Below are 25757 nucleotides of genomic sequence, written 5' to 3'. Positions count from 1 at the left end.
AGAAGAGGAGACTCAGGGGTGACCTTATTACTCTCTACAACTACCTGAAGGGAGGTTGTAGACAGACAGATGTTGGTCTCTTCTCCCAGGCAAGCAGTACCAGAACAAGAGGACACAGTCTCAGGCTGCGCCAGGGGAGGTTCAGGCTGGATGTTAGAAAAAAGTTCTATACAGAAAGAGTGATTGCACATTGGAATGGGCTGCCTGGGGAGGTGGTGGAGTCGCCATCACTGGAGGTTTTTAGGAGAAGACTTGACAGGGTGCTTGGTGCTGTGGGTTAGTTGCTTGGGCGGTGTTGGATTGGTGATGGGTTGGACGCGATGATCTTGAAGGTCTCTTCCAACCTGGTTTATTCTATGTATTCTATGTATTCTATGTATGCCTAGAAAGAATTTCTAGACACATGTAATTCTAAGGCATACTTCAGTCACAGGATCATGATTCTGATGTTTCTCGCCAGTGATTTAATACTTTGCTGACTCAACTTTATTGCAGTAGCACCGCAATGATGCTAAAACTACACTGAAAATAAAACATGCCAACTTAGTTGCACAGTCCAAATAAATAACTTTAAATAATTCCATCACACAAGCATCAGTCAAAAATGCAATTAAAAAGGGCCTCTTGCTTTGTGTTGTGAAAGCATGAAATATTTTTACAGGCTGTTTCACACAAAGTTCTTCCCTCTGTTCAACAACTCCAAGGTCAAAGCACTGGAACTTCATTTTTCAAAGTCAAAAGGATGATTTAATAATTGTTTGGTATGAAGACAACCATTTCTCTACCCTGCATGCAATATCAAATTCAGTATTGCTTCATATATTGTGTACTTTCATTCACGCTTTCATTACAGCCCTGTGAAGTACAATCATTCATTATACATTCTCTTGAAACTTTTTGAAACAGCAAACAAAATGTAAAATGCAAAGGGAGCAAAAGGAAAGAACCAGAAATGTTACTAGAAAAACAGGATTCTCTGTCTTATCCTCCTTGTTCTAACCATGAACAGCAGTGAGTACTGAAGACCAGTGGACACTGGAAATTAAAACTGTAAGACTTTATGCAGCTTCTATGCCCCAGTATTTTGAGCTTCACCACAGTGTCACCTCTGTGATAATTACTCAAGCAATAGCTAGCTTATTAAAAAGAACTAAGTGTCTCAGAAGCAGTCTTTGCTAGCAGAGTAAGTCAGTAATATATTAGAGGAAAAGGACTGACCCATCAGTTTAAGTTCTCTGCTAAACTTCAGCAGTCTAGCATAGTCTAGGACTAATGGCAAGAGTCACTCGGGCCTTCAATGCTCCTTTTCCTTTCCTCAGCCCAAATGACCTAATTTTTCACAGAGCACTGGACGAGTTATTCACAGAGCCTCAAACCACAGCCAAATGCAAAGGGTAGAGTGCAGCATTACATGAAGGCTTTTGGCCACATACTTGTGACCCAGTTTCCTTTCTTAACAGGAGCAGATGTCAGGCAGGCTACAAGGAATCATCTCCCTAGTTAACCAGGCTGGCAGTACAAGGGCCTGTCATCACAGTAAAGAAATCATGTGAAAGTGGATAGTGCAAGAATAGCAAAGAGTCATTTTCATCTATTAAAATACTGTCATGTGTGTATATCTAATATTGCAGATGTTTGAAACATGGAAGTAGTTCTTTCATTTGGCCAAATTTGTCTTTTCATCTTAAGAGAAGCTTTGAATTTACAAAACAGCTAGATCACGTTTGTGTTTCTGCTGGTTTGTTGGGGTGGGGTTTTTTTTGCCCAAAACACCTTCTAATTTGGGAAGTCATGCAGTTCTTACCTGGTAGTCTAAGAAGGGAAACTAGCCATTTTTTCAAAATAAAAGGCCAGTAGGCTTTTTTGCAAAGTGACTGAGAATGGTGCTCTAAAGTGCCCCTACCAATAGTGATTGCCAGCTAAACATTTATTAACATTTATGTAGTCTTTGTTAATTTGCTCTAGAGGAAAGAGAGTGACTAGGCTGCTTCAGCAGCTTGCACGAAACATTAGAGGAGTGTACCTGCATGACAATAAGAAGGTCAAACACCAAGATGAAAGAAGCCAAGAATGCTCTGGAGACCTCGTCACTTGGCAGAAATCCACGATTCAGCTTGTCCCAGCTGATCCAATCAGTAGTGATGACAAGCACAACGACAGAGGTCAGGGTAAACAGAACCGTCCTGCAAGGGTGAAAAAAAAAACACCACAACATAATTCAGAGAGAATACAATAGTAATGAAGATGTGTCATTCTATTTTATCTGTCTTCTAATGGTCAACTAGTGCTTGATCAGTAATTTCCTGCTGATGAAAAGAGATTGAAGAAAATTAAACATACAAACAAATCATTTAATTCAAAATAGGAAATCAGTCAACTGTATCCTCAGTAAAAAGAAATATAGTAGCTAGTACTAAGCATGTGGCAAAATGAGGCTGGAGCGTATTACACTTGTTCTTCCTATTTTTCATTGGAGATGAAAGTAAAATTTCCTTTGTAAAAGGCTTTTAAGATCATCAAGTCCAGCCAGACTCTGCCAAGTCTGGTGCTAAATCATACACCTTAGCATCACATCTATGCCTCTTTTAAATGCTTCCAGGGATGGTGGTTCAAGCACTTCCCTGGGGAGCCTACTTCAGGGTTTGACAACCCTTTCAGTGAAGAAGTTTCTTCTAAAATCCAATCTAAACCTCCCTTGGACAACTTAAGAACATTTCTTCTCATCCTGTCACTTGTTACTAGGGAGAAGAGACCAACACCCACCTTGCTACACTCTACTTTCAGGGAATTCCATAGAGTGATGAGGTCTCCCTTCAGCCGCCTTTTCTCCAGATGAAACAACCTCAGTTCCCTCAGACACTCTTCATAAAACTTGTTATCCAGACCCTTCACCAGACTCCCTGGGACCTCTATTTTTTTCTTACAGCAACAACCCCAAAGCTTAACACAGTACTCAAGGTGTGGCCTGACCAATGGTGGGTACAGGGGCATGACCACTTCCCTGGCCCTGTTGTCATGCTATACAGGCCAGGATGCAGTTGGTCATCAATAAACACCCTCAGGTCTTTCTCTACTGGGCACCAATTAGCCTTGGTATGATAATGTATCAAGGACTGTATGATCTAGGTGAACTTAAAGAGAACAATTTGAGAGAACTTTAAGGCAAAGACTTAAGTACCTTTGAAAAGCCTTTTCTCTGCTGTATGAGCTATAGGACACTAAGTGTGAGGTTCAATTTCATTCAGTAACATGTATGTATGAAAGAAATTTTTGTTGCACTAAATCTTTAGTAAATTCTGGGGGTTGTAGAAAGATTTTTGCTTTGCATCTCCTAGGTTCTCCTTTATGCAAGTTTTCAATGCAGCTATGGCACAGAATCACAGAACTGCCAGGGTTGGAAAGAACCTCAAGGATCATCCAGCTCCAACCCCACTGCTATGGGCAGGGATACCTCACACTAGATCAGGTTACTCAGAGCCCCACCCAGACTGGCCTTAAATACTTCCAGGGATGGGGCCCCTACTACCTCCTTGGGCAACCTGATCCAGTGTCTCACCACCCTCATGGTGAAGAACTTCCTCCTAACATCCAGTCTGAATCTACCCATTGGAGAGTGAATTACAAAAGTAATAAAGCCTCCACATGTATGCTATGATAATTCCAGAAGATGCATTTGGCCAATTCATACAGTTTTGCAGTATGGTATCTAAGAAAATATCTTTGTAAGCTATTCCCTCAAAATAGTCCTGCATCATTTCCACCAGCGTTTTGGTGATATGCTTCAGAGTTGGCAGTGATGGTTGAATTCCAGCTCTGTGGAAGCAGGCAAATTTAGTTCCCAATTTGAGACAGCAAGGCTTCTCCCAGTAGCCATAGTGCCAATAAACCTGTGCTATAATAGAGGCACATAAAAAAAAAGCACCTACGCCTTGCCACAATTATTTGTTTTCCTACAGGAACAAAGTGTGAAGAATATTTCCCATGACACTTCCAAACAGGACAAATACTCAGCAGAGCAAAAGAAGAATTTGCACAGCAGTAGTCACAGGCTACTGATCTGCAGACATTTCCTTCTATACATCAGCCTTGCTTGTGTCTGTGCAGAAAGGAAAAACAAATAGACACGTAAGCAGCAATGTACACATTTGAACTCCTAACCATCATTCTTCTGTGGCAGGATGGCTGCGCTTCTTCACAATATAATGAGCCACAACATGACTCTATTTTTTAATCCCTTTACCTTTGAATATTTATTTTTGTTCTTAAGTAAATAAATAAATCCAGTTATATTCAACACTGTATTTGGCACCATAACAGTATCTCTTGAGTGTATAACCAGCAGCTGGGACAGAAAGAAATGAATGAGACATATTAGAATTAATCAGACCTAAGCAATATTCAAGCCTGCTTATCACCAAAACATTTTCTGAGCTACCATTCCACCTGCCAGTATCTGAATCTGACAGCCTTTTCTATAGTCTCCAGTTCAGCACATACCCAGAAGGGCTTACTTGGGAAAGGTGATTCCTTCTGATGCTTCTTTCATGCATATAGTCCCTTGAATTAGAATAGAATAGAATTAGAATAGAATTAACCAGGTTGGAAGAGACCTTCGAGATCATCGTGTCCAACCTATCATCCGACACCACCTAATCAACTAAATCATACAACCAAGCATCCTGTCAAGCCTCGCCCTGAACACCCCCAGCGTCGGCGACCCCACCACCTCCTCAGGCAGCCCATTCCAATGGGCAATCACTCTCTCTGTGTAAAACTTCCTCCTAACCTCCAGCCTAAACCTCCCCTGACGCAGCCTGAGACTGTGTCCTCTTGTTCTGGTACTGGTTGCCTGGGAGAAGAGACCAACCTCTGCCTGTCTACAACCCCCCCTCAGGTAGTTGTAGAGAGCAATAAGGTCACCCCTGAGTCTCCTCTTCTCCAGACTAAGCAACCCCAGCTCCCTCAATCTCTCCTCATAGGGCTTGTGCTCCAAGCCCCTCACCAACCTTGTTGCCCTTTTCTGGACACGCTCCAGCAAGTCAACATCCTTCCTAAACTGAGGGGCCCAGAACTGGACACAAAGCCATTTGTTCTCACTTATTTTGCCTTTATAGATGAAATTCACATGGAGGTAAGTGTTCTCACTTTTGCTGAGAAGTCACCATCACTGGAGGTGTTTAGAAAGGGACTGGATGGGGCGCTTGGAGCCATGGTTTACTTGATTAGATAGTGTTGGGTAATAGGTCGGACTCTATGATCTCAAAGGTCTTTCCCAACCTGGTTAATTCTATTCTATTCTACTCTAGTCTATTCACCAAAAACAACACAGTCCTTAATGCTTGTCTGTCAGCCCATACAGACTGCCCTGGCTGTTGGGCATAGCTACTTTCTTCATCCTCATGCTGAGGAACCAACATATCCTGATGCAGAGACAGTTTAGAAATGCCATTCAAGTACGTGTAGTTTGCTATGGGAACTGTGTACCCAGAAGTTATGCTCAACACTATTCCGCTTCAGTCCTCTTGAATTATGCATTGGCATTTTGGAGCAAGAGTTCAACGCATGGAAGGTCAGAATTTGGCATGTATGCAAGTGAAGGCAGACATATTGTTATGCATGCTTCATCAGCATGCATGCGTGCTCGAGCTCTGATTTCCTTGAGGAAATGCATATGCGCTTAAAGCACTGCTTTGCTACTCATTCTGAAATGTCAAAGGGGGAGGGAAGGGAGTAGAAAATGGGCTGCTAATAGAATAAGAAAAATGGGAAAACATCAAAAAGGGTAGAAATAGACTTTTGAAACAGTTGCATTAAGCGGCATAATTAGCACTCGGTTGCATTTTTGACCTACGATACTGGGACACAGTAAGATATTCAATACATGCTTTTGGAGTTATAAACCGAGTGTGTCTGGGTTACAGTTCAGTTCATTTCTGGTGAAAGTACAGCATTGCCTCAGTGTCCTGGGGATTTCAGGAAAGCAGCTGAGTATTTAATTTGTCATAACTTGCATCAGAGGAACCAGCGGGAGCTAACCTGTAATATTTAGGCTGGTGTAGTTTGTCCTTTATTCTGCAATGCGGGTTATTGAGAAAGAGCTACCCCACCAAACTATTCACAGCATTGTTGGTAGGACCATTCTGTATTCCACTTTGTGAAAGGCAAGAGAAGATTGCCTTTTCTTTGTATAGGCATTAAGAAATGCAAATTCTTTCTCTGATTCACAGAGGAAGTACTTTCATATTTTAATTCCAGCTTGCTGTGTTGAATGATTACGTGCCCAAGGCACCTCTTCAGCTACAATAACACATTTTATAACCTAGCCCTTACTCTTCAGGACACAAGGATATGAAGAATAAAAATAAGAAAAATATCTGCCCCCATATGCTGCATAGCTCAATTGCATACTGAGAAGTTTGGGAAACAGCACTTAAAAACAAAGGGGTCCAGGAGAGCTGGACCTACTTCAAGGAGGAAGTCTTGAAGGTGCAGGAACAGGCTGTGCCAATGTGCTGGAAGATGAGCTGCCAGGGCAGACGGCCAGCCTGCATGGGCAATGAACTTCTAATAGAACTACGGGAAAAAAAGAGGGTGTATCATCTTTGGAAGAAAGGTGAGGCAACCCATAGAATGTTTAAGGATGTTGCTAGGTCCTGTAGGAAGAAAAATAGGGAGGCAAAAGCCCATGTAGAATGTAGTCCAACTACTATCTAACTTTAGCAGCTCCACATGTGCATGAGCACAGCATGGTATCCAAATTCAGAATAAATTTCAGTGCAAATTCATGTTTTCAAAAGGTACCTATGGAAATTGGAAGATCATGCCTCAAGTGCCTCATTCTCTTCCTTCCTCCTCCCCTTTCTTTGTCTTGCTCTTCCTTCCCATTGCTTTTCTGTGGATGCCAAATGAATCTGAGAAGTGTGTGCCTCGGAAAATTTTAACCAATCCGGATACTAATTCTAACAAGTTCCAGTATTAACTACTGCTACTTAGAAGTGGTCAAAGAACTTTTAACAGTGTAAAAATACATGTTTGTCTAAAGAGATTCATATGTTTTACAGATACAAGCAACTGAAACTCACATAACACTTTCAAGCACTTCAAAGCAATTTGTTTGAAAAGGTGGGTTGTCTTACTAGTTTTGAAAGGAAAACTTGATTTTTGTTATCTGGCTACACAGCTCCTGCTCCACCACCACCATTCCTGCACCCATCACAAAGCTGGGGGCAAGACTCTCACCAGCCAAGATACTACTCAGAGGAGCTCAGCCCCAGTAAGGAAGCACAGCCAGCACCCGTGGAGGATATTGGAGGAGTCATCAACCCTGGTCCTAACAACCGGGGGGCCACCAGGCCCCCCGGCCTTTGTTGTCACCACCACCATCACCCAGTGTGCACCATGGGCACTCACCAGGGATGAGAGGAGGATCCTCAGCCCAGATGGGCTCAGCTTGGGGCTGCTCTCTTTCCTGGGGGGGGTTAAAAAGAGGAGTGGGCGGGGAGGGTCAAGTGGCCACACCTGGGGTGGGAGGAGACTCAAACAGAGCCCAGGTGGGCTCTGGGTTTGAGGGGAAAAAGGGGCAGGTGAGGGAATTCTAGGGTGTGAGGGAGTGATAGGACTAGGAGGAGTGCAACAAAAAAAAATAAAATAAAATAGAAATGGGTAGATTCAGATTGGATTTTAGGAATAAATTCTTCCCCATGAGGTGAGACACAGGGTGCCCAGGGAGGTGATAGAAGCCTCATCCTTGGGAGTTTTTAAGGCCAGGCTGGATGTGGCTCTGGGCAATCTTATCTAGTGTGAGGTGTCCCTGCCCATGGCAGGGCAGTTGGAACTGGATGATTCTTCAGGTCCCCTCCAACCCCAACAATTCTATGATTCTAAACCAATTTTGCAGTTTAGGCTGGATCTTAGGAAGAAATTCTTCACAGAAAGAGAGACTGGCCATTGGAATGTGCTGCCCAGGGAGGTGGTGGAGTCACCATCTCTGGAAGTGTTTAAAATTAGACTAGATAAGGCACTCAGTGCCATGGTTTAGTTGATTAGATGGTGTTGGGTGATAGGTTGGACTCAATGATCTTAAAGGTCTTTTCCAACCTGATTAATCCTATGATTCCTATGATACTATGATTCCTAAATTAGAATTATTAGGTACGCCCAGCAAAGCTGGTACTGTGCCATCACTATCAGCATTGCCAGTGATGATCTAAAATCCCCTGTTCTACACCAAATTGAGGGAAAACCTCAAGAGAGAAACTTTTTACTGCCAGGAACCTCTCAAGAAGCAGGTAATTATTAAAACTGTGTCTGTACACTCTTCAATAGCCAGGACTGAATTTCATCTTCAATTTGTCAAACCAAGTCACTCATGCCAAACTGAATCCACACTGCTGTCCCTCATTTGGAAAGAGAACACTAATTTTGTCATGATACACTTTGCAAGGTCTTTGACTTCTGCAACTTCCCACAACAGTACTGTCTTTGACCACAAGCTTTGCCCAAGCTGATCAACCACTTACCATCTATTGCCTAGCATATTACACACTCCACAAGAGGTTATATACCACATGGGCCAGATACTTGAGCAGGTTTTTGTCATTGGTGGTGGCTGCAGACAATCCCTCATGGCAGACAGTATCATAATCCCAACCTTGCAATCTCTACCAAGCAAGAACACCATTTCTGGAAGAGAAAGGCTGTGCCACTCCATTTTTCTCCACAGTACAACAATCAGAGGTAAGTATAGATCATCCACATTAAATGGGCCATCTTCAACAGACTATGGCAAGTGCTTGGTATCAATCTGCCTACAATGTCTCCAAACTGCCTTTCTAGTGGTCAAGACCTAAGTCATCATACTCTGAAGTATGAACAACCGACCCCAAGACAAATTGTTTGGAATGCACTTGGAGGGTGGGCAAATTCAGAGCTGCTGTGTTATGTCACCACTCACATGCTCCCGTCACATTCTTTTCACCATTACTACACTCTGGGCTACTTGATGGGTGACATCTTCCAACAGCAGCAACAGACAACTTTTCCCAGTGATTCAAAGTATGTCTGTCCTGCTATCATTTCCTTTACCCTGGTGTTTTGCCAGTACTCTCATTTTACTGCATGCATTGTCCTTGCCCTGGTCCATATTTCTTACCCTGTTGTCTTGCAGCTGCACAATGCTGAGATAATGAACTTTAGGTTCTTTATGAATAGGATAAGCCCAAACTTGTTTGTGGAGAAAAAAAACCAAACAAACAAAAAAGCCCACTTATTCCTGGGATCTACAATGCAGTTATGCTCTGAATGTGTAACTGCATTAAGATAGGTCAATAATTTTATAGACCCTTAACTGTCAAGAAATAAAGGCCTTCTCCCATCAGAACCCAGTAATTTGGAAACTCCTTTTCCAAAAGTGTAGTAAGAGACTTCACAGTTGAGCCTGTGCAGCTTAGCGTGCGGACCGCCTGCCATACTTGGGCTTGCAGTCTGTGTGCCCAAAGGGAAATCCCGCCACTGCCATCTGAAACACCACTAGCGCCATCCCATGCCCATGCAGTCCGTGCTGTGGGAGAGCACTGTGTGCCAGAGCAGCAGATGGGACTTCTCAGAAACACAGAGTTGGGCTCTGGAGGAAGAGCTGTGAGAGACCGAGCCAGAAAGAGAGAGGAAGGGAATACTCACGCTTTCCAATCTACTACAATCATTGTGTTGATGCAAACCTAAGACTTTCTGACTTTATTTCAGGGGGAGGGAGGGCCACATCATTTAGTTTTGTGTTGATTACAAAATAAAATGACTACTGCTGACCCTTACTATAAAAGGTTTTCATACCTGTAACTGTAAACTGCCCATGCAAGTGCATGTGTTTTGATCACATAGTAACATTTTGGGCCATAACAAAGGCAGTTCAAACTGAAAGTCTGGCTTGCCTGTGCCTCTTCATTAAATTAATACACCGGGAATGAGGTTACTGATGTTCTGAGAAGTCTTGGCTGACAGAACAAACAATGTACTGCAGTGATCTTAGGCCCCAGCTTCTTGGAGACAGCTTCCATGTCCTACCTTCCACATCAGGAATTCCCTGTGCAGAGTCCATGAGGCTCTGACTCATCCTCTTGAAGCCCCAGCGCAGTACTACAAAATCTTAGTCTGTGTTAGTAGTCTGTACTGAGTTGAAAACTGAACATAAAGACAAACTAAGTAACTTACACACGTTCACAAATCATTTGATGTTGGAAATAAGAACCATTTCCTATCTGAGTCTCCTGATTCTTCATGTCTAAATCAGGAAGGCAAAGCATACTGTAAAGAAATTCTGGTCTGTGATGGGACCTCATTTCTCAAAACATTACATAGTGAAAGTGGAGTTTTTCTCTGCTCAACTATCAAATACAATGTTTTTGCACAAGCATCCATAAGGGGAAGAGAGTACTATCTTCAATTTACCAGCTACTTTGAGCTGCTCATTGTTAGAGCTATTTAGAATTTTCTTGTCATGCATGACCCTCTGCCGAATCTTTTATGAAGCTTCGGCTTTGATGATCAGGTAGCAAGAGTCCTGTTAAGATCTAAAGAGATGAAAGACAAACTTTGGCTATTTTCCTCTCTTCATTTTGTCTTTTCCAAGAGGCAAAAAACAGTATCTTAACATTTGACTAGAAAAAGATTACCAGAAAAAACTCTACCTGTGCTTAGTCAAAAGTAGCTCCTGGAGTTGTAGAACATAGCATTTTGAGAGCTTTGCATCAGACTTTCACACATAAATACCACTAAGCAGGTTATTGTAAAACTGTGTGGAGTTTCTGCCACGTTGTGGGGAGTGGGGAGAGTATGATGGTGGGTGAGTAGCCAGCACAGCTCCCAAAAGAAAACTGGGGAAGCTCCCCACATCCAAAACCCACCTGTGACCAAAGATGAGCCAATCATTGGCTCTGTGATAATATATTTAAGAAGGAAAAACCTGTTGTTTCCCTTTTTACCCCGCTTTGTTTTGGAGAGGAGTGGGACTTGGTAGAGACAACCATATGGACACCAAAGTCAGTGAGCACGGAGTGGTGGAGGCCTGCTGGAGCAGCCATGCCCTGTTGGTGGATGATGAGATGGCACGCTGAGCCCTTGCAGCCCTCAGAGATAAACAGTGGGGCAGAATCCCAACTAAAGCCTGTGGAGGGAGCAGTGCACTATCCTGAAGACATCTGTGCTGGAGAACGTTATTGCCTCAGGACTGCACCCTGCAAAAGGGTGTATGTCTCCAGTGGTACATGTTATCACAGAAGTGCTTGGCCTTGGTCAGATGAAGATCTGACTTGGAGACAATAAAGCTTCTTGAAACTTCTTACAGAAGCCATGACAGTACCTACCCCTCTCCTCCACTATCAAAGTCTTTCCAGACACAAATTTAACATATCTTTATAGCCTCCATTGGATCTTGTCCAGTAGCTCCTTGTCTCATTTGAATTGGGGAACCCAGAACTGGACATAGTACTACAGGTGCGGCCTCACTAGGGCAGAGTAGAAGGGAAAGATAACCTCCCTCAACCTGCTGGCGACACCTTTCTTAATGCACCCAAGATACCATTGTTCTTCTTGTCCACAAGGACATGTTGCTGGCTCATGGTTAACATTTTTTACCCACCAAGACTCCCAGGTCCTTTTCTGCAAGGCTGCTTTCCAGCAGGTCAGCCTTTAAATTATACTGATGCATGAGGTTATTCCTCTCTAGGTGCAGGATCCTAGAGAAGATCCTGCCCCTTGGGTCCTTTCCTCTTCAGTCTGAAGAGTGGTGAAGCAGTTCTGCAAGGGTACCTCGGGCTTCAGTGGATGTCTCTTCCTTCTTTGGGTCCTTGACATTGCAACCTTCCTTCTTTTGCATTATTGTCTTGCCTCACTTCTGTGTATGTTGGTGGGGGATTTTTTGGCTGCTTGTGGGCTGTGGGTTCACTGCAGAATACACTTAGAACCAGATGTGTAATTCCTTCTCATCCTCCCTCATGTTATGCATCATTCTCACCACTCCTGCAGCTCAGCAACCTGCTGCAGGAGGTCCTTCAGCTGCACACACCTTTTGCAGGCAAGTATGCGACCTAGGGACTTCTCTCAGTGTGAGGTCTGGACCTTCAGCAGCTCTGTCTAGGTGCAGGCATCAGCAACTGCTTGAGCAGATGTTGTAGAACCCCTCAATTGGAGCTGCAGCCTTTGTTCTTAAACAAGTGCCCACCATTCTGCCCTGAAGGTCAGGTAGGATGAATGCCTTTGACCTGTGCAGATGGTCACAGAAGGGTGCCTGGTTGCTTGGTAATGTATAGCTCAAGCCTGTCCACTTGTCCAGTGGAAGGTCCTTCCTTCAAAGAGATACTGCCTCGTGAGCTGCCATGTGAACCACCACACCCTTACCGATGCACCATGCCCTGTTTGCCCACCCTGTGCTCACAGTGCTCCTAGTAGCTGCTGCTGCTGCTGCTGCCATCCAGGGCTGCCCTTTGTGGGAGTGGGGGCATGGCCATGCTTACTCCTCGCCCTGTTCATTGCTCATCAGCTGCTCACTCTTGTGAGAGCTGCTGGCTTCTAGCAGGTCTCTGTACTCCCCTGGGATTTCCCTAGCTCAGGCACCCTTCCCTGTTTGCTTTGATCCCCTGCCCCACTGCAGAACATGCCTGCTCCGGAGCTGATTGCCTTGGCAATCATCCATCAAGCTAAACACTATCCACGATTTTTAATTCCAGAATCAGCATTGACCAAACATCCTATCCCACAGTGTACAATAACTATAGGCAACAATGTTACTGCAGATGTTCATATGCAAATGCCAACACTTTTTATTTAATTTGTTTTAATTAAGAAGGGTTCTGTTACTAAATCTGTCAAAAATAGCAACTCTGAAACCACTTGAAATAAAATATTTAGTCTGCCTGTTGCTTGGTGTCAACACCAATTTTGCAGTTAAACAAGTGTAAGGGACAAATGTTTCTGCTGGTGAAATTGGAGTTCTCTGGATTGAAACCTCTTCTGCCCCATTAGGACAGCACTCTGCAAAGAGGAAAAGCAGGGCCCTGCCTTCATCAGTGAGTCCTGAAGTGCAGTGGGGTAGTGCAGCATCATAGAGTGACACAGCTAGTGCTGAGGACTCCATATTCACAGTATTTGTGTTTTGTGGGCTGAGGTGAGCACCAATCCACTACTGCAGCTTCCTAGGTGAGATTCCAGAAAGCAACTTCCACTTCAGTTGCACTCAGAAGAAATCTCACTTGTGCACCACAAGATTCATCTCTGCTGCGGAGCAAAGGGCAGGCAGAGAGATGACTGGGGGATCCACTTCAAAAGTGTGCTCCTGAAGTGAACTGTCAGCACAAACACGCTCTGGAAGAGGCCACACACAACAAATGTCTAGGAGTATTTGGAAAACTAATTACACTGTATATATGTTATTAAAATACAGCATTTTTTCCCCTGATATGGACAAATCTGTGATAGAAATACTATGACTGCCAGACTTCAGTGTTACACTCACCATGGCATGCTTCACAGGCATAAATAAGCAGGAGAAAGCCTATTAATGTAGATTACCATCAAAAAGACTTAATTATCTGAAATGAAATACCCATTAGAAGAAAATTATTTTTAATTCAAACTTCATATTGCATTATCTTTACAAATAACCCTTGCCATCACAATAGTGTTTTTCTGACTTCTGTCCTGTGGTAAGAAAAAATTGGGTAATTAATTCAGTGTACAAAGGCCTGGAGTGATAGAACGACAGGCAATGGTTTTAAATTAGAGAAGAGGAGATTTAGATTGGATGTTAGGAACAAGTTCTTTACCATGGGGGTGGTGGAATGAGGAAACAGGTTGCTCAGGGAGGTAGTTGAGGCCTCATCCGTGCAGATATTCAAAGTCAGGTCCAACAAAGCTCTGAGCAACCTGATCTAGAGAAGGATGTCTGTGCTCACTGCAGGGGGGTTGGACTGGATGACCTTTGGAGGTCCTTTCCAACCCAAACCACTCCATGATTCTGGATTGCTCTTTGCCAGTAACTGCCAGTTCTGAAGTGCCTTTCTGAAATGGCAAGTAATTAAATATTCTCTGTTTCAAACAGGGGATAGCAAAGGGAACTCTGTGTTGGAAGTGGCTATGCAGGGACTCAGTGTTGGACTTTATGCTCAGACTGGCTCATAAAAGCTTATCAAGAACAGATACTGCACATTTTGAGAACCTTGCGTTCCCAGTAAAGTCTTCTAGCCTGTGCTTGTCCTTCTGCCTGGGGAGCTGGAGAAACCAGACACTGCAGAGTATAAAGGATGGTCTAAGTTTGGCAAAGCTGGAACTGTTTATTCTGCATTTTTATACATTCATTTTACTTAGAAAAAGGAAAAATATTTTTGTGAATGTAACCAGCCCTTGGTTTTTTTCCCTGGACATACCCATTTGTCAAAGGAAGGATATTACCTCTCACAAACCTTGCTTTACTTCTATGCTTTGATTGTGACAGCTGCAATTTTATTGGAGTGTATCAATTCCAGAGATGTTTGGGATTTTTGCACAAAGATTTGTATAAAGTCTGAAATTACATTTATGTTAATGCACAGAGGAAACATTTTACCATGTTTCATGTAATAAAATGAGTAATCACATGGTGAAATATTAGAATTCTAGAGAGCATCATTTTTTTTATTATAGGTGGAAGCATCTTTGAGTTTCCTTTTGCCACACCATTAATTTACTAAAATGAAAGTGTTATCTGTTTCAAACAGCAGCTCATTTAAATTAAACTCATCAGCCAGAAGCTTTAAGTTTCAAATGCCATTTCCTATCTGTGGCACAGAAACAGAAAAACAGTTTAAGAAGGTTTGTGGTCTTGCTTGTAAAAAACATTTTCAATCAACACCTATCATAGGCGAGGTAGTACAGGACTCATACCGGTTATATCCAAGCAACTCTACTCCACGTTCAGCTTACAAAGTTGTAAGTTAATTGCTTAACTCCATTAGAAAGCACTTTGAACAAACCCACAATTCTATACAAAGTAATGGGAAGCCATTTTTCTGGTTTACTTTCATATGGATATATCTCTTGCTCTATCAGCAGAAGGGGTGGTAGAAGACAGGTGGGTCAAGAAATAACAGAAACAAGACTTTCAGAAATGTTTTCACAGCATCAAATGTGACTTAGGATACCACTGCCTGGCAATATGTCAGTGAAAATGGTTTGTATTCAGACGGGGCAGTTCATAGATACACAGAATTTACCTGTGAAAGGTCTGTTTTCTGTAATGTGAAGGAAGCTGTGTCAGAATTGGGCTTAATTCCTGCACCTCACTGTGGTCAATGAGCCAGATTAGAACAGCACCTCAGCTGCACAAGACAAGGCAAACAGACAAGAGGCCAATACCTGTTCTGTGTGATTCAGTGCAGGTATTTGAATACCAGTCTTAAAAAGCTCAACTGAATACTGTAATAACTGGGGGTTATGGATGCTACACAGTACAATTCATTCAGACTCTTTAGTTGGAGCTGCTCTGTTTGGTACAAGTAAGTCAACATTAGTATAACTCACTGGATACAGATTTCTCAAACTCAACTGAGTGTCTCAGTGGCCAGTTATTAGGTGATTACTTTATTCTCAGTCCCTAATAAGAATGAGGTGAAGGTTTGCTGTTTACATAGCCAGCAGATGAGGGACCATAACAGGGATTTTGGCTTTCCATGTTTCAAGCATCTCCAGTAACTATCAAAGAAAATGGTTATGAGAAGAAAACATTCTTGACCTCTTTTTCTCAGCTATCCTGAAGTACTCAGTAGTCTAAAATTCATTGTAATGTAGAATGGGAAAAAGCTTTTGAAACAGAAAAAACATGCATCTTTACACTCAGAAGGCAGCTCTCATTTCAAATGCATTTAGATGGTAATTGAAATGCTACTCTAAGAGCCTAAAATTAGGCTTTTCAGATCTATAGCAGGAGCTTGAGGTATATCCCAACAACTCCTTGATTTTCCTGAGTTGAAACGTGCTATTAAATCTAGTTTTAGAAACAAGCAAGAGCATAAGTATAGATTTAATGCCCCATTTTCAAGCTCATTGATGATCTGTCAGTGCACTGGCAGCAAGTTTGCTGATGACACCAAACTGGGTGGAGTGGCTGACACACCAGAGGGTTGTGCTGCCATTCATCGGGACTTGGACAGGCTGGAGAGTTGGACAGGGAGAAATTTAATGGAGTTTAACAAGGGCAAGTGTGGAGTCTTGCACCTGGGAAAGAACAACCCCACGTACCAGTATAGGTTGGGAACTGACCTACTGGACAGCTGTGAAGGAGAAAAGGGCCTGGGGGCCCTAGAAGATGGAAGGTTGACCATGAGCCAGCAATGTGTAAAGAAGGCCAGTGGTATCCTGGGTTGCATAAGAAGGAGTGTGGTCAGTAGGTCGAGAGAGGTTCTCTTCCCTCTCTGCCCTGGTGAGGCCACATCTGGAATATTCAGTTCTGGGCCCCTCAGTTCAAGAAAGACAGGGAACTGCTTGAAAAAGTCCAGTGCAGAGTCACAAAAATTATTAAGGGAGTAGAACATCTCCCTTACAAGGGCAGAGTGAGGGAGGTGGGGCTCTTCAGCTTGGAGAAGAGGAGTTTGAGGAGGGTTGACCTCATTAGTGTTTATAAATATGTAAATTGTGAGTGCCAAGAGGATGGAGACAGGCTCTGCTCAGCAATGCCCAATGACAGGACAAGGGACAATGGGTGGAAGTTGAGGCATAGGAAGTTGCACGGAAACAGGAAGAAGACTTATTTCACTGTGAGGGTGAAAGAACACTGGAATAGGCTGCCATGAGGACTTGTGGAGTCTCCGTCTCTGGAGGCATTCAAGACCCACCTGGATGCGTTCCTGTGTGATCTGCTCTAGGTGATCCTGCTCTGGCAGCAGGGTTGGACTGGAAGATCTCTCAAAGTCCCTTCCAGCTCCTAACATTCTATGATTCTGTGCTCTGTATTATTTGAACTTCAAGATAGTTGATACAAAACAAACTGATTGATTTTTCAGAAAACCCAGTCAGAAAGTTCGTAAACCAAATTATTTCCTTAATTAATAGCTTTATTTATTATTTCCCAATTATTGTATTTAGTAGCATTGTTCTTATTCACAATTTATTTAAAAACTAATTAAACTGGAATAGAATAGAATAGAATAGAATAGAATAGAATAGAATAGAATAGAATAGAATAGACCAGGTTGGAAGAGACCTTCAAGATCATCGCATCCAACCCACCATCCAACACCGTCTAATCAACAAAACCATGGCACCAAGCACTCCATCAAGTCTCCTCCTAAACACCTCCAATGATGGCAACTCCACCACCTCCCTGGGCAGCCCATTCCAATGGGCAATCATTGAGACCTGATGAAAGTTTTATTACATAGTCAACATCACATAGACAAGAAAATAATGAAAAGCCTGTTTGCACTGGAAAAGAAAATACATTTTATTTAGTAATCATCAAAACTTGTCCTTAAATAAAATAATGAAGAAGTTCTGTTCGCAAACTGGCAAGTGCAAAAAATGCTACTGAAAAGCTGGGGTTTGTTAGCTTTTTAAAACACATATTAGCAAACTGAAATGACATAGAATACATAGAATAAACCAGCTTGGAAGAGACCTTCAAGATCATCGCGTCCAACCCATCAACCAATCCAACACCACCTAAACAACTAACCCATGGCACCAAGCACCCCATCAAGTCTCCTCCTAAACACCTCCAATGATGGTGACTCCACCACCTCCCTGGGCAGCCCATTCCAATGGGCAATCACTCTCTCTGTATAGAACTTCTTCCTAACATCCAACCTAAACCTCCCCTGGAGCAGCCTGAGACTGTGACTTCACAAAGCATTTCAATGTTGCAAAGTCTTAAAAGTATCCTGGCAAGGTTTTGAAGAAAAAAAAAAAACCAACACAAGAAACAAGAACAAGACCCATAAAATTCCCCACTGTCTTTGTGATGATGAGTTACAAAGTGCTCAGGATAAAAATGGAGCCTGATTTTTATCTCTGTTGAACATATGAAACATAGTGTCCTTGCCCTTACGTTGTCAGGTGGTAACCTTTGTACTCAGCTCTGGTGAGGCCACACCTTGAGTATTGTGTTCATTTTAGGGCACCTGAATGTTTTCCAGCCTGAATGTTTCTGTGATTCCGTGATGTTGCTGCTCTTAGGAAAAGCTTTTGAAAAGAGTGGGTGGGAGGACTTTATAGTATATACTTTTATTTTGACAGCTTTTCAGAGAATATATTGTATCCACAAGCAAAATTTAAAAATAAGAGTTCAAATTTAGAAGATGTAATCATAGCAGTTGAACAGCTTGCTTTGCTTTGGACTAGATCAGATGTGCATTTCAGTTTGATAGAAGAAGAAATCTTCTATCAAACTCTAGTTTAATCGAAGACAAGATTTCTCATTATTCTGAGTTTCATACATCACGGTATCTATGGGATATTCATCAAGACATTGTGCCTGCTCCAATTACATTTGTACAAAACCTATCAAAGTAAAATATAATTACAATTGTTTTGAACTGCTCTTTAATGTTTGTTTGGTGTGGTGGTTGTTGTTTTTTTTTTAATCCAAAGCATTTTGAATAAATGAAGGCTCTTTCATCTAACAAGTTGATTATATTTTGATTAAATGGATTTTCAAAACAAATTGTAAAAAAACCCCAAAAGCTTTAATCTTGCCTCCTGAGCAATGCATTTTTATGTCAAAAATCTTCTAAAGAATATCCCTCTTACCTTAGAAAGAAAGGGCATTAGCAAACATCAAGCTGAGCATGAGCTGGGTATGTGTGCTGGTCGAAAGAGGTGATAGAATCATAGAATCATAGAATTGTTAGGGTTGGAAGGGACCCCGAGGATCATTTAGTTCCAATCCCCCCTGCCAGTGGCAGGGACACTTCACACTAGATCAGGTTGCCCAGAGCCACATCCAGCATGGTCTTAAAAACCTCCAGGGATGGGGCTTCCACCGCCTCCCTGGGTAACCTGTTCTAGTGTCTTACCACCCTCATGGTGAAGAACCTCTTCCTAACATCCAATCTGAATTTCCTTACTTCTAGTTTTGCTCCATTCCCCCTAGTCCTATCACTACCTGACACTCTAAAAATTCCCTCCCCAGCTTTCTTGTAGGCCCCTTTCAGATACTGGAAGGCCACAATTAGGTCTCCTCAGAGCCTTCTCTTCTCCAGACTGAATAGCCCCAACTCCTGAAGTCTGACCTCACAGGAGAGGTGCTCCAGCCCTCTAAACATCCTCGTGGCCCTTCTCTGGACATGCTCCAGCATGTCCAGATCTTTCCTGTAATAGGGGCTCCAGAACTGGACACAGTACTCCAGGTGGGGTCTCACCAGAGTTGACCTGCTGGCTATGCTTCTCTTGATGCAGCCCAGGATGTGATTGGCTTTCTGGGCTGCAAGTGCACACTGGTGGCTCATGTTGAGCTTCTCATCCACCAGCACCCCAGGTCTTTTTCTTCAGGGCTGCTCTCAAGCCAGTCGCTGCCCAGCCTATATCAGTGCTGAGGACAAGACATGTAGGTCAGGCCAGGTATCCACCCAGTTTACCTTCCAGAGACCTACTACATCAGCTTCTGCTTTGACTCCATGATTATACCAATCTCAAAATAGCTTAAGCAGTATTTTCTGTGGTTAATAGTCTGTTAAAGACTTCACCCAACACTGACTGAGTCCCCTCCAGTTTTGCAGTTCTATGATCCTTTCCTTCCTGTAAAATACTTCAACATATGTGTTTGACAAGCATAAAAAGCCTACAGGCTGCCTCTTCACTACATGTATGATTGCTCAATCAGTCTCCAGCAAGAACCTGCAGAGAGCAGCTAGAGGAATACTTTTGGAAGGGCTATATATTGCAGTGCCTCACTTTCTCTCAAAACAGGGAACCTTTGTATTGTTGATGAGACTTTGAAAGAAATCAGCATTTGGAATAGGTGGATGCATTTGGCTTTTTTTGATCACCAACCACTGGAGAGACTAGAATCAGCCAAATTTTTAGATCTCTGTAGAGCAAATTACTAATCCATTTCACAGAGGCTTTAAATGGAAGGCAGCTTTTTGGACTGGATATAGTCTCTCAGAAAGTTTTGTTTAGTTATTTTGATTAATTTTGTCAGTACTGTCTTCAGTTTTCTCCTAGGTCATTGTACAGCGATGATATTAAATGAATTTGGCCGGTTCTTCAACCAGATTTTTGGCTTTATGTTCTGCCTGGGAGCCTTGAAAATAATTGTCATCTCTAGCTAGGAGGCCTTGAAAAATGAATGACTTACAATCATTCCTAGGCTTTCCCAACCATTACTGGCAATCTATCACAGAGATTTCTGGCTTTCTGTGTACTAAAAAAAAGGAAATCTATTTCATTTGAGGCAGTGGCTACCTTCATGGAATTAAAGTAGGTCTTCATTTCGTGGTGGGAGCACTTTGATGCTCTGTTTAGGGAGAAACAGCTTTCACACTTATAACTCTCAAAAATTGTTTGAAATACAATACTAGTGTCCACAAACCCTATAAGCAATGATTGCTCATGTATGCACATCATTCAATGTTCAAAGATAGCTTCAGAGATTAACTATACAGGACTGGGGTAACCATCAGTGCTATGAACAGTAATTGGAGACTGACACAACATCTCTGCAGCCAACTGCCCTTCAGGCAAGATGTCCATAGCTGCATTCAGTGTGGGATCTTCTATAGCCCACAAATCCTTGAGAAAATGCTGCATCATAGAAGAAATTAAAACAATGCTTCCACTGACTAATGCTGTCACCAATTTCTCTGTCAATCAAATGATACTGTCTCTGAATTTACATAAATCTAAATGTTAGGACAAAACATGTTTAATTCTATTTAGATTTCTGGAATTACATTTGCATTAAATTGGTCTAGAAGTCAGGATGTGTGGCTCTGTAATGAATGACACTAGCAAGGGCTCTGCTGCTTCACTCAAATGAGAAGAACTGAGCATATGAAGGTTTTGAGTTATAAGGCATAATTCAAAGATCAGATCACCAGTTTCTTCAAGTGAAAAAAAAGAAAGAAAAAAAGGTTTTCATCACTCAGTTCAAAATATCATGATCAGCTTCCTGCTGAACTTGCCATGTGGATGAATGTCCTCAAATCTCTTTTAGAAAGATAACAGAACAGCTCATGATGTCAAGAAGTTTGGACAGAACTATTACCCTATCACAGGTGAAAACTGCTTAAAATCTCAGCTCCTGCTTAACATACTGTGCTGGCAATGTGTGCCTGCTGTGCTGACAGCTTGTCCCACCTTGGACCTTGCCATCAATTTCATTCAAAATAGCTCTGCCCTTGGAGCTCTTGAAAAATTAAATATTTAAAAACATCTCCATGAGCTTTCTACTTATGTTATCACACCTGGTATTTCAAAGCAATGATCTATTAAGTCTGTTCTTTTTGTAACCTAAGGCCTGATAATGTTGTGGGGTTTTTTTAGTTTTAGCTCTCTCATTACCAAAAATATTAATAAAATATAGCAAACTGAACTGCTTCTTTAATTTTGGGTTGTTTTACAATACAGTCATACCTGCAGCCAAGCAAAATCTTATTAATGCTCATCCAGTTTGCTCATGTTGCAAAGAGAAGGACAAAAATAAGCCCTAATAGGCAGTAGATGTCCTAATGAGCACAGCTGTGTCAAAAAGCCAAAAGGTTCTTCAAACAACCCACAGCCCAAACCTTCACCAGCAGCATCTGTACAGATCTATACCACATCCATACAATTAGACTTTGCAAATGGGGTAACAATATCTACTTTCCCTTTCTACTTATTGAGTGAGAGACACTGAAGTTGAATCCTGCCTCTCTGAGTTCAAGGAGCTCTGGTTTTGTCCTTTTGCTAGGAATTACCTCGGTCACAGCAAATGACCTTACTGCAGATATACAAATAGCATTAATGGGCTTAAAAACCTAAAATAGTACAACTGAGGAGGTAAATCAAAAAATGACATTACAAAGCAGTGGTTTGTGCCTCCTAAAATCGTTTCTATTTCCAAAGTGATCTGTAAACACAAAAATCAGCATACTGTGAGGGCTTGACAAGGCGGATAGATAGTATAGAAAACTTTCACATGGTCCAGGGAAAGTCATTATGATACAACTTTGTTTCATGTTTTAAACTAGGATCCTAAATCCATATCCAGAAAGTTATAACTAATAGTCTGCGTTCTGATTTTTCTGGATTAGCAAAAGCCCCCAAAATTTGATGTAAGTCAAATTCAAGGCTAAGTTTTATATATTTAGATGCTTAAAATAACAATGTAGGACAGTATATTCAGATGGATAAGGTATTAATATGTTGTCTATGACTCATTTTCCTGGGAAGGTAAAGCATTTTTCCTTTGCATCACTTTCTGAATACACATACCTAGATCTTAGTGTCAGCTTCCTTTATTAATCCAATCTTGTTACTATGAGGCATAACCTGCTGTCACAAGGCACATTAGTTTAGAATGTCACACTACGCAAGGTAGACAATGCAACTTCTGGCACACATAAAGCCAGATTTACCCACATATCATAAGAAATAACATAATCAGGTTTCTGTTATGTGAATCACAAGGATATACATCTTAATGATGTTGTTGTTACTCAAAATCAGAAAATAAAGCTTTAAGAAAAAATAGCAAGCCAGTAACAAACCCCTATAAATCAGTGGAAAAAGGAGGCTGATGAAGTGAAAGCACAAAAGCTCAGAGAGAAACATATATCAAGTACCAGAATTTTGCTTATTGAATAATGAGAAGATATGAACCAGTATTGGGAAGAAAGAAATATAGGAGTTGCAAGAGTTAAATACTATCAAAGGTGAAGAAAGAAAGTGTTTGAGACTAAACTAATCAAACAGCATACCTGTCATTGTATGCTTCAGAAATATATTTGGATGGATGCCATGGAGCTTATTAATTAGTGCAGGAGAAAATCTTCCTTACAACTAACTGGAAAAAAAAGCTGGCAATACTGAAGAGAATATTAAAGTTTCATTGAAGACTACAGAGCTCTTAGCACTGATTTCAAAAAGATGAAGGTCAGGTGCTTATTTCAATATACTTATGCAGATGTTCTTTTTCACTAGGAAAAGGCAATCATCTTGGTGGTTAAAGTCAGAATCAAAAGCCGTTGACCACAACTGTTCACATGCACAGAGATTTCCTTAATTCTGGCAGCATCACCAAAATTGCTTACCCTGTGCCTGAGTTCAAGGTCCTAAACTGTTTCTGCTTCTCTAGAAAATGATATGATTTGGAGGCACCTCCATGACATATCATTGGCATCTCCAGTGATAGGGGTCACATTAATAACACTTCCACTTTCATAAACATTAGTGATATTATTAGCAGCTACAGATTTAATTATGGATATAAACAGAGATTTTTCTCCAGATCAGAAGAAAATCCATTGGGAGCTTTTATGCCTCACAAATTCATTGCATTTAATAAAATAATTACAGTGTCACTAGAAAGTAAGTTTAGCTTCAGTAAGAGCCTTGAAACTTGTTAAAGAAAGAAATGCATGTTTCTGGCTTTGGCTATGTTTACACAAATGTCTTTGCTTCACCATGCCATTATCCTCCAGCAGTGGATGCCATTATTGGAATTCATGCTCTCAATTCACTAATGTTACTGCTCAAAAACATATTAAGGTGCTGGTGTTTTCCATATAAGAGATATTCATTCATCTTCTACAAGTAATTTCATTATCAGTAATCCTTTTAAAAGGCTGTCTTGGCTCAGTTGCTTTGCCAATAGCCTTGAGCTTGGTTATATGACAATCCCACTTACTCATAGCGTATGAATTGATAACAGATGAACCAGCTAATATGCTAGTGCTCTCTGATCAGTGACAAACTGCAGAAGTGAGACCCATCAAAAGAAACAAACTCACAATACAAAGCCACAGCTTGGGTGGTTTTTTTTTACTTTTTACTGAAAATAGTAGAGAGAGCAAAGAATTACTGACCCTGAAAATAGCATTTGTTCTTTTTCACGTTTTGCAGGAAACATAACAACTAACTTTTTTAGAGCTCTAGCATTCATGAAGATAGAAAAGGACCCCAGCTATAGTACAAGCATCTCTTTCATGAAGGATAAAAAAAAAAAAAGCTATTTTAAGAGATGGAACACAGGCCATACGATGCCATACTCTGGTCTGAAGATCTAACAATGTCAGCATGTTTAGTCAAAGAATTTTTCCTAAATACTCAAACACTCTTTGAATTAATTCTGAAGGCTACTTCCCACACAGTGAATGACGTAAAAATCTATTAATGAATAAAAACTCTTAACCTCAATACTAACACTGCACTTTTCTACTACAGAGTCTACTCCTTGCTCCCGAGATGGTATTAAAAATAGCATCTGTCACTGTATCTGTTAATAAGTGGATACACAGATGATGCAGCAGGCAGCATGCAGAAGTGGTTTTAGACAATGTTCTGGTTTAACCCCAGCCAAAATCCAAGAACCATGCAGTTGCTCGCTGACTCCTTCCCCCTGGTGGGATGGAGAGGAGAACTGGAAAAAAAATTTACTTGTGGGTTGAGATAGGAACAGTTTCAGAATTGAAATAAATTAAAATATAAAACTACTAGTAGTAGTAAGAGCAATAAAAAGGCAGACAAATAAAGGAAATAAATAAAACCCATGAAAGTGATGCACAATGCAGCTGTTCACCACCCACTGACTGATGCCCAGCCAGTCCCCAAGCAGTGACTGAGGGCTCCCAGGCAACTCACTTCAACTTATGTACGGAGCATGATGCCTATGGTACAGAATATCCCTTTGAGTAGTTCAAGCCAGTTGTCCTGGCCATGCTCCCTCTCAGCTTCTTGTGAACCTCCCCACTGGCAGAGCATGGGAAGCTGAAAAGTCTTTGACTCAGGATAAGCACTACTTATCAACAACTAAAATATCAGTGCATTACTAACATTATTCTCACACTAAATCCAAAACACAGCACTGTATCAGCTAGTAGGAAGAAAATTAACTCTTTCTCAGCCGAAACCAGGACAAGCCTTAAGAGGCAGTACACAGAAAGGCTGCGAATAAATTAAACCAAAAATATAAGCCTCAGGCTGATGTGTTTGAACTTCACTGCAAATATTCTTCATACATATTTAATTGCTCCACTGAGACTGTGACTGTTCTGGAGATGTTCCAGGCATTATTTCCATTCCATTAGTACGCTTGCAGTATATGTACTCCTTAACCCAAAATGATTGATTCCATAAATGTCTTCCCACTTGCTGACCTGAACACTAATTGAGGTTGTGTATAGATTAAAAGAGAGTGTATGCTTCTTTAAAACAGCCAAAATACATTGTAGTCACTGAAATATCTTGTGGCACAAGAAGAAAGTGGTACTTTTAACTGAGGACAGCACAATGCTGCTTCACCGAAATGTTTCACATAGGAAGAGCTAGAAATCACACAAGGGGTTGAAAAAAAATCTGCTAAGCAATACTTTAAGTAGAAGTTTAACTCTAGGTACAAAGCCCTACTTTTATGAAACACAGCGCAAACTTTCTTTGAAATATTATCATGACACACAAGATGCTTTCAGTTGTGCTTGCATCTTGTAAATTAATTTGCTTTGGGAGATAGGATAAATTTTTAACATTCCACAAAAATAAAGCTAAATAAATTCAGATAATTTGATCAATTCAGCTGCACACAAGGGGAAAAGCTAAAT

The 25757-nt window shown here is 41.5% G+C and overlaps 1 protein-coding gene across 2 annotated transcripts in view; it reads right to left on the bottom strand.

Moving 5' to 3' along the window:
- TMEM117 (transmembrane protein 117) overlaps positions 1-25757 on the bottom strand; it is a 231681-nt gene that overhangs the window by 39744 nt on the left and 166180 nt on the right. For both annotated transcript variants that reach the window (XM_054178050.1, XM_054178049.1), the window contains exon 6: positions 2024-2183. In XM_054178050.1, the coding sequence (XP_054034025.1) occupies positions 2024-2183 (160 nt within the window). The remainder of the gene's footprint in view (positions 1-2023; positions 2184-25757) is intronic.

The sequence above is a fragment of the Dryobates pubescens genome, chromosome Z (genome assembly GCF_014839835.1).
Source record: "Dryobates pubescens isolate bDryPub1 chromosome Z, bDryPub1.pri, whole genome shotgun sequence".
Lineage (NCBI taxonomy): Eukaryota > Metazoa > Chordata > Aves > Piciformes > Picidae > Dryobates > Dryobates pubescens.
This window is presented reverse-complemented; position numbering and strand designations above follow the sequence as displayed.